This window comes from Nicotiana tomentosiformis, chromosome 8 (genome assembly GCF_000390325.3).
Source record: "Nicotiana tomentosiformis chromosome 8, ASM39032v3, whole genome shotgun sequence".
In the NCBI taxonomy this organism is placed as follows: domain Eukaryota; kingdom Viridiplantae; phylum Streptophyta; class Magnoliopsida; order Solanales; family Solanaceae; genus Nicotiana; species Nicotiana tomentosiformis.
The window spans coordinates 15,213,973-15,224,292 of NC_090819.1; the positions used below are offsets into that span (position 1 = coordinate 15,213,973).

Below are 10,320 nucleotides of genomic sequence, written 5' to 3' on the forward strand. Positions count from 1 at the left end.
ATTAACTTACCATAACTTCCATCTTTATTTGAATTTGAAACTGGCAATTTGAGCAAGCTTACACATGGTGAGTTATCGTTTACCCTTATAAAGGATTTCTAAAGAGAAATGTCATGTCTCGTTACTAATTCCATATTTATGGAGTAAATATTCTCTAATAGTGGAAATGAAATGCTTGAATATCTAAAACTAAGCATCATTCTTTCCGGGAAAAGAAAGGAGTAACTGAGAAAATTACCCCATAAGAAATAGCTGCCAACAGTATAAAAATAAAAATAGGGGGGGGGGGGGGGGTGATTTTAACAGCTAATTCCGCAGTCTTACTGAAGTTCATAGCATACAGAACAAATAAAAGCACTTGGAACAATTTGCAAAATTGTCAAAGCCAATGTGCAGTAATCACAGCCTTAAACAAGGAAAGGCCAAAGTCAAACTACTATGTAATAACTCTTTCAATAAAATTGAAACATTGTGCAATCAAGATTTTGGATGCTAAGCAGATTTTAGCATCAAAACATTGCTCTTTTAGCAACATAAGCATAAGCATCATTAAAACGCAACAAAATGCGTAAGCATACACAGACACGCGCACCCGCGCACCCACGCACACACATCTGATTTTCCATGCTCATGGAGAAACCTTAGAACTGTATCCAGCAACAAAATTGTAGACAAGGTCAGATACTTTTGTTCTCATAGTCCAAGTACAATGAGCTCAAAAGTTGTCCAACAAACATATACTAGGAGTAATTAAGAACACTCAATTACGATCCAGAATTCACTGAAGGGGGTCAAAATCACAGTTACAGACTTACAGTAGAAGATATATTTTTCTTCTTTGGAGCTCCTATTGTACCCTACTTTCAGACAATCTCTTAGACTGGCATTGTGAAACTTTGCTTGAACCTTCTGATATTCATCATAAATCATCATTGCAATCTGATTGAATACCAAGTATTAGAATGAACCAAAGCATGATTTAATCAGCACGAACTACAATGACAAAAGGCAAATAATACATGCTAAGGATCAGTTCCTCACACTATCCTATTCAGTTAAGCTTATCTAAGGAATTAATTCTTCAGCAATCATATAGCTAATTGATTCACACAAATCAACAGGAAGTAGTACATTCCGATCAATCTATAATCAGACAAGTACAGCAAATCACAACAAAAGCATCACGCAAAGTCTGCAGTTAATCTGAAAATGCAAAAATATGTTGTTTAAGGATGATATTGTTCCATACTGGTGGAAGTCCCTGTGTTGGAATTGTTCCCATTTCATCAGGTTCACAGTTTACTAAAGTTTCAAACTCTAGTTCTCAGCAGAAGTTCAATTCTTATGTTATCTTGGCCCTCTTTTATGGTCACTGTAAGTTGATATACTAGGACTTCAACTTGTACAAGAACTTTCTTTTTAACTTCAGTTATCCAAAAGCAAACAAGAGAACAAGCATACAATGTTAAGACAATATCAAATGAAATCATCTCCCCTCCATTCCCAGGAAAAGAGAAAAGGCAATTGAGATAGCAGAAAACTTTTGTGCCTTTGGGGATCATCTTTCATTTCAGTGCCACTGAAATGTGTCTCTCAGTCCAGTGGATTAAAAGATTTTAGACGGATACAAGAGACAAAGACGCAACAATCAAGTGGTTTACGAATACTATAAAAAACACGCAACTAAATATCTTTACTAGCAAATATATACTCTTACCAAAGTTTTATTCTTGAGGCTTGTTTAAGAACAATCTAGATCACCCAAAGACATGAATACTTGTGGTTGTCCACACGACGCCCGTCTAAGTTACTCATGATACAATCTTTTCAGAAGCAACTTGGCAATATACAAATGATAGAAGACATCAATAGATTCTCTAGAACAATTCAAGGAAACTAAAATCTGGTAATTATATTGCTATATCTAACATCATAACCGTAAAGAAATGCAATAAAATTCTGGAGTCAATTCATGCTTTGACCATTACATATCTATAATTACAATGAGCTAACTCACGACTTCAAGATGTAAATACCCATGTTCTCATTCAGTACTCTACTATTTATTCTTTTAGACCGCTTGGACATAAAGCTTCACTTGAACTCTCTGACATTCATCATACATCATCCTCGCAATCTGATTAAATACAAGTATTAGACTGTCACTTACATCTTAACAACTACAATTGAGAAGGCAACATTTATATGCTAAGCAACTTTCAGCCCGACATTTATGGACTTAACTCATCAACATTCAATATCAGCTGCATGATTCACAAATCTGCAAGAAATACGTATTTCTGCATCAAGCTACAATCAGACAGGCACAGCAAATGCATATTTCAAGGCTCGATGCCATATATTGATACCTTGGTGAAGTGCATATCACTCTTGTTGTAAGCTGAACCCATAAGCATTTAAAGAGTTCTGATTGCGAGTTATATTACAATAATTTCAACCAATAGGAGTTTTTGTTGTAGACTAAAAGGACAAACAGAATAAAAGGCCACAAAACAACAAGTCTACAATCTCAAATCAAACTGACTCGTCTCCCGACAAAACTCTAATACTAGACAAACGTCACTGTATTTTTAATATAGATAGTAGAGCGCATCTTGTGCCAAAACAACCATGTGACATGGTTGTTTTCTTTGTAAACACATTAATCTAATGTGAAATATCAGGTTAACAAGTTACCTACTAGGTATGTGTATTAGCAGAAGGTGACCTAGTTTATGGTGAACTCCGTATATGTGCTTGGATAAATGATTAGTTGTGTACACAGTATATGGATGAATTACGTTACATTGACCAAAGTTAAGTAACTAATCAACTACATTGATAAATCATACATGAGTCCATTACGGAAATGTAACGATTAGCTAAATTCAGGATTCAGCATGAATCCTTCAAGATTTATTCATGAATTTTTAGTATATCGATGAATGTTTTCTTATATACTAGGTATATACACATGAAAAATATAAATACATGGAATAATTTTGTATTTGGATGATAGTTCCTTTAATCAAGAGGAAAAATCCATTCACATATTTATATGGCCACTGATGGGTTAGCCATATCAAATGACTTTCCAAACATATATAATGGGGTCTTGGTCCCGCTCTACACTCCCACCTAAGTTTGTAGTATCTCATCATAACATATAAAGATAAAGAGATGAGGAGAATGAAAATTGAGACTTTACGTAGAACCTAAGTACTACCATCAACTAACAAGACAAGTTAATCTCAAATTTGCACCAACATTTAGAAATATTATGGCTCAAGATTCATACTATTATTCTTATTATTTTGTGTTTATAAATTGTTAAGCCTAAGATCCTACTTGGCATTTTAACATGTGGTACCAGAGCATTAGGTTGCTGGTTTATGAACTTATAAAGTATTTAGCGTGTTAGCATTATTTAGGGTTATATATACACTCTGCATTATGATGACTAGCTTAGGTGATATAAATGTTTGTTTCACCAAAATACTCTTCTAACCTGTTTCATATAGTTATTAAAATAATTCAATAATATATGTACTGGTTATATGCCATACTCCCTCCGACCCATTTATGTGGCACTATTTCCTTTTTAGTCAGTCCCAAAAAATGACACATTTCTATATGGAGTAACAATTCAACTTAAAATTTTCGTTTTTACCCTTATTGAGATGATTTCTAGCCACACAAATTCGTATAGATTGGTTTAGACCACAAGTTTCAAAAGTCATCCTTTATTTCTTAAACTACGTGCCCAAACAAAACACCTTCACATAAATTGGGACGGAGAAAGTACAAAAAAGGGTAAATTTGTTTCCTTAACTATTATTATTTGAACTCACTTTGACAGTTGTCAAAGTGACGTACAGTCAAAAAAGGTTAGATAAACATACTGCTTTTGCAACTATAGAAATTTAAATTACCGAAAGGTGTTTGTGATTCTATAATTAGAGGTGTTTTATATCCAAAGATGTAAAATGTCTCATTATGCTTTTAAAGGGGTTAATTACACTAACCTCACTTGTAATCGATAACATGTCTAAATCTTTACACAAAATAAGACTAGATGATGCAATGGAAATATACACTTATAGCATAATTGTTACTCCCTCCATTCCATTTATGTGAAAGTGTTACTATTGAGAAATCAAAAAGTGTTTTCTTTGACCACAATTTTCTTAAACTCTTTTTGAGTATTTTTAATCATTAACTATGTTAGCTTAAAGTATTTTTCATGTAACTTTTAAATATTGAATTATTATTTTTAAGAGCTTGAAGAATTTATGTCGAATTCACACTGAAAATTACTCCCTCCATCCTAAATTATGAGCACCATTTGACTAGGCACAACATTTATGAAAGAAAGAAAGACTTTTAAACTTCGTGGTCCAAACCAAAACAATCCTTAGACATGTGTGGCTATAATTTATCTCATTAAGGGTAAAATGAAAGTTTTAAAGTTAATTTGTTTCTAAATATAGAAAAGTAACATTCTTTAGGGGCATACTAAAAAGGAAAGTGTGCCACATAAATTGGGATAAGAGTAGATGCTTTGACCCTTGTACTCCTAATCCATTCACATAAATAGGAACAAAGGGAGTATCATTTTGCAATTGTTATCCCAGCTGCACTAAGGGAAATATGCCGAACATCCCTAAGTTACATGGTTCTAATTATGTTGATTGGCATGAGCAACTCTTTATTGCTTTAGATGTTTGGATCTTGATTTTTGCTTCCGTATTGATGAGCCTAGGGATTTGATGACACAAGTTCACGAAGTCTCAATCTTCATACTCCTTTCTTTATATATTACTCCATCTGTCCTAATTTAGGTGGCACCATTTGACCAGGCATGGAGTTTAAGAAAGAACGGAAATTTTTTCAAACTTGTGGTTTAAAACAATCCTTAGACATTAGTGTGACTATAAATCATCTCATTAAGGGAAAATAGGATATTATGAAGTTAACTTATTTCTAATATAAAACGGTGATATGTTTTTTGGAATAGACTAAAAAAGAAAAGATGCCACATAAATTGGGACAGGCTGGAGTATACATTATCCTGCAATATTAAAAACATAGGCTGGAGTATTGAGAGGGACGAAGATCCCTTTTTATGATGTTTATAATGTCTTTTGAAATGGCTAACCCAGCTATGGCCATAATATATAGGAAATTGAATCTTTTCTCTTGACTAAAGGAACTAACATCCAAATACATAATTCCTTCATGTGTTTATACTTTTCATATGTTTGTACTTAGTATCTAGGAAGACATTCATTAACTTAAAAGATATATGAAGAATCCATGAATGTATCTATAGTTACATTAACTTGACGGATTCATGAATGATTTTTCAACGTATTTGAATAGTTACTTGACTTTGGCCAATGAAACTCAATTCATCCTTCTACACGTTTTTTAGGAAGGTTATAAATAATTCATCCACATACTATGTACACAACTAATGATTCCTCTAAGCACATGAATGGACAAACGACCACATGAAAATAAGTTAATTCAAGAAGCGGCCACAATGTATCACATTACTTATCCTACCAAAATTACCAATATGGACCATGATGGGCTTGTACTAATAATTTGAGTACAATTTCAACATGTCCAATACTATCAGTAATTTCAGTGTAGATAGGTTATAAGAGGAAACACAAGCAGTCAGTGATCCAAATATCATTGCAAGTCATGTAGATTCATAAAACGTGCACATAAGATACAAGAACACAACATGGTTGATGTGTCTGAGCAAAGGAACATTGTACATCACTAGGACACATGTAGTAGACATGTTCACTAAGTTGTTTTCGCACCAATGCTTTCGTCAAACGTCTGCTATCATCATCTTGGTACTAACGTGTTTAGTGAACACTTTTTTCGGTTGAACTCTCTCTCGCACAACATGACACTCTAGTTCAATATATTTGGACTTACTAGAGCACTTATTATTTAGACACCAAATGGCTCGTGACGTTGCCTCATAACATGCAACAAATTCAGCTTCTATACTTGAAGCTATTCGAGTTCCTTTACGCTCTTCCAAGAAATGGTTCAACCCTAATGTTGATTTAGTACTCTCAACATATCCTATGAAATCAGAATCTGAATAGCCTAACACTTGAAGATGTTTGCTCCATCAATATGTGAGTGTTAAATCTTTGGTACCTTGGAAATATCACATTGCCTTTTAACCTTTTCTCAAAGTACTTTTCCCTAATTACTTTGATATTTCCCAAAACATACCTATCGCAAAACTAATATCAGGCCATGTACAAATATGAGCATACATAAGGCTTCCAGCAACAGATGAATCCAGAACTCTTTGCATTCTTGCTCATTCAACTTCATGTTAAGGGCATGGACTTTGACATAGTTTATCACCTTTGATGGGGGTGCTAGACTTGGTGAACGACTTTGCAATTGAAGCCTCACTAGAACTTTGTTAATATAAGTCTTCCGAGACATGCCAAGTTAATACTTGGACCTAATTCAATACATCTCAATCTCAAGAACCAAGGAGCTTCATTTATATTCGTCCAAAACTTGGTTTGCCTTCATAGGTGACATCTCATCTTTCATTGCATCTAAAACGATTGTGGTATCGTCATTATTTTCCTGCAAGTACACTAAATAGTAGCTTGGAATTGCAGATTTTGTGATTGATGCAAATTCTAGTGATTCTTCACATGATCATGTGTTCTAGAGTTAATAGGATTCGCCGGAATTTCATTTCAAGACTTCAAGTTGTGGAATCTATTTCAAGACCACTTAAGTTATACTTGTGACAACTCCGTTGTTGTATTCTTCTCATTTTGTGTTTGTAAATAGTTAAGCCTAAGATCCTATTTGGCATTCTAACAATGTGAATATCTGGGAATGATGCCCTATTTGAATAGTCAAAAGCAAAGAAAAAAGTAATTAATTCCTAAAAATGTGTATTAACGGCCTCATAAGGAACTTTTGCTTCAACCATTCAAGGCTCAAAGAAGTGCACACATTGCATACTGATAATAGTGGCCTATGTAATCAACTTATGTAATATAGCAGTGCACTCAAAGGTTAAAGTATAAGATAATAAGTGTACTCTTTTCTTTTGATAAAGTAATATAAAGTAATAAATATTATTAATGCGGGCAAAAAAATCCCGAATACAATTAGTTGATCAAAAAGTAGAAAACCTACAAAAAAGACACTATTTTCTAAGAGCGACAACCAAATACCAATCTTCAATACACAAAGGAATCTCATGAGTGTACCAAAAGGAATCTCATGAGTGCACCAAGTGAAAATGTACATCGTACAATCTTTTAGAAATTTAGAACAAATGGCAGATAGCGCTAGGGACTACAAGCTCACACATTAAACACAACACTAACAATAGTATACAGATTTGGAGACATGAGAATTATTGATGAACCACATCTCATCTAAAAGCTTATACTATTAGAGAGCGCACACTTTATTTTACTTAACTATATTCTAAACACGCACCCACAAGTGTGGGAGAAATTCTTTTTTATGGGCCAAACACGTAAAAAAAAAATTGTTGATAATGGGTGATAATGAGACTCGAACACATGACCTCTGTCTATTCTGATACCACATAAAAGTGTGTGGTCATCCCATCTAAAAGTTAAAGCTGCTGGAGAGAGCAACTTTTATTTACTTAATTATGAGCCCATTTGGATTAGCTTAATTTAAGCACGTGCTAAAGCGCACTTTTTACGTACTGGAACTGATTTTATAAATAAAATGTATGATGAATATTCCTCAAGTCGAAAGTTAACTTTCTAGAAACAAACTAGTTCCTGTGTGTCATCTAGGTGATGAAGTGCAACTGAGTCAAAAAGCTAGGCATTTGCTTCGCGGAAATGTTAAAATGCAAATCTCATGAGGTTTCCAAGAAAAGTTCCTAATCACTAACTTTCGTTTTAATATTTGCAAGTTTTCTCCAAGTTATTGTTGCAATCAAGAGATGGAAATCAACAAAGGAAAGAAGGAAGACAAGGAATAAAATTATAATTTACTTGGTCAAACCCCAAGTGTTTCTAAGCCAAAAAGTCATAAGTTTGGGATAGACCAACTTATAGCTTTTGGCTTGTTTTAGGTTATTTTAACTTAAAAACACTTGGTTCAAAAACACTTTTTAAGTTTGTCAAATACCAAACAAGCCAAAAAGTGCTTTTAAGCTGGTTTGACCAACTTTTAAGCCAATCCAAACACCTATTAAGCCAATTCAAACACTATGGGTGTTCGGATTGTCTTAAAAGCTGGTCAAACAAACTTAAAAGCAGTTTTTAAATTGTTTTGATATTTGGGAAGTCTAAAAAATGCTTTTAAGCCAAGTACTTTTAGACCAAAATAACTTAAAACAAGCGAAAAATTATAAGTTGGTCTGCCCACATACTTATGACTTTTTTATTTAAAAGTACTTAGGCTTTGACCAAAGTAAATCACAATTTTATCTCTTGTCTTTCTACTTCTTTCGTTGACTTTCATATCTGCCTTTCACTGTTGCCTTTTCGTCTAGCAGTTTCCAATCGTTGGATTGTGGCAAATAGCAATAACCTAGAGAAAACTTGCAAAGATAAAAAAGAACGCAAGCAATTGGAACTTTCCCCAGAAACGTCAACATATTTGCATTTTAACAATACTGCAAAGCAAGTGATTTGCTTTTTCACTCATTGCAGTTGGCCACCTAAAAGCTAATTTTCTTTCTAGAAAGCTATGTTTCGACTTTAAGATCTATTCCTCGTACTGTCAAGCATCAACAATATGTTTCAATATTGAAATTTCTATTACAATTAAATATTTCTTTATTTACTTTTTGGGTAGTTTCTATATGAATTGTCTATTACTTTCAAACTTTGGTCAATAAAATTAATTAATATATGCTATTTAAATAAATAATAATTTATATTCATTAGAAAAATCTTATATAACTTGAAGTAAATTGATACACAAATTTAACTTGTATTTGAATTAGTATAAAATCAAAAATGTTGCACCAATAAACTTATTTCTGGTGTTACAAGCTTTAAGGGTGATTATCAGTTGTTTTTACCAAACACATCAACAATTTATTTTCAGCTTCAACACTTCTATTCATATACATAACTGCTTAATCATAAATTCAGCTCTATCACTTAAAAAGTGTTTTTCAGCATGTGACGCTTAAAAGCTACTTAAATTCAGCTTATCCAAATGGGATCTATATCTTCAACACATATGCATAAAATCAAGCACCCAACAAACTAATCTTCATATGGATCCATACGATAATATAAAAAGATGTAAGTATACCTTCAAGACTCCAACCATAGCATCGAGGAGTGCCAGATAACATGGAATTCAGCAATGCAGAAGCAGTAGCACTGTGATATGGAAACATCGTTTCCACTCTTATACAGCTCATTTCAACAGGTGACCTACAAAATATAAAGAAAAATTGCATCTTATTCAATATTATACAGAAATAATTAATGGTAAATACTCTTGGTGAAAATTTATACTCCCTCCGTCCCAATTTATGCGGGGCATTTAATAAGAAAGACAGACTTCTAAAATTTATGGTCTAAAATAAGTCATACACATGTGTGGATATAAATTATTTCGATAATAGTAAAATGGGAATTTTTAGAGTTAAAATTGTTTCTAATATTTATTAAATGTGTTATTCTTTTTTTAATATATTAAAAGTAAAATGTGCCACATAAAATGAAACGAGAGAATATATATATATATATATATATATATATATATGTTGTGTGTGTACAGAGTTTATCTGGATCAATAGCATGTATATATAACTAAGGGTAAATACTGAAATAATTGGTGAAATGCAAAAAGTTTAAAAAATGTTTAATGACCTGAAAATGCGAGCGGTAAGTGGTTTCTGTGATGGGATACGAAAGGTAGAGGCAGAGGCCTTGGGCTTGGAACCACCGGAAAGTCTAACGGCGGCTTTTCGGCCGGAGGTAGTGGCGGAGCGGAGGAGGGACCTGACGGTGAAAGACGCCATGTCTGTTGAGGCTACTAAGCAGATGCAAATAGGGCTTTGTTGGGGTTTTTTTATAGGTTCTTAAATTTGGGGCGTAAGCATTTAAATTTTATTGGATTTAAATTACTAAAATAGTTTGGACCATATTAAATTTAAGATATTAGTCCAAATAAATATTGTGGCTAGTAAATTGGGCTAATTATTTAAATTCACTATACATGTGTTGGGCTAGTCCATTTAAAATGATAGGCCCACTTCATTAGCCCACGGTCCAAATGGATATAGCCCATCTAAAA

At 33.3% G+C, this 10,320-nt stretch overlaps 1 protein-coding gene across 3 annotated transcripts; it reads right to left on the minus strand.

Moving 5' to 3' along the window:
• Nucleotides 1-391: 391 nt before the first annotated feature.
• On the minus strand, nucleotides 392-10,111 carry LOC104102077 (protein NUCLEAR FUSION DEFECTIVE 6, mitochondrial-like). Of its 3 annotated transcripts, XR_011410214.1 has the most exons (4): nucleotides 9,894-10,111; nucleotides 9,328-9,452; nucleotides 1,718-2,137; nucleotides 666-939 (listed from the first exon to the last, which is right to left on the minus strand). XR_011410214.1 is itself a non-coding variant. In XM_009609688.4 (3 exons), exons 1-3 carry the CDS (start codon nucleotides 10,043-10,045, stop codon nucleotides 920-922), a joined length of 297 nt encoding a protein of 98 aa, XP_009607983.1. In that variant the 5' UTR covers nucleotides 10,046-10,109; the 3' UTR covers nucleotides 392-919. The 3 variants fall into 3 exon arrangements, 2 of the variants coding, with proteins under 2 accessions (XP_009607983.1, XP_070038214.1); XM_009609688.4 differs by lacking the exon at nucleotides 1,718-2,137 and having other exon boundaries at nucleotides 392-939; nucleotides 9,894-10,109; XM_070182113.1 differs by lacking the exon at nucleotides 666-939 and having other exon boundaries at nucleotides 1,874-2,281.
• Nucleotides 10,112-10,320: the final 209 nt, after the last annotated feature.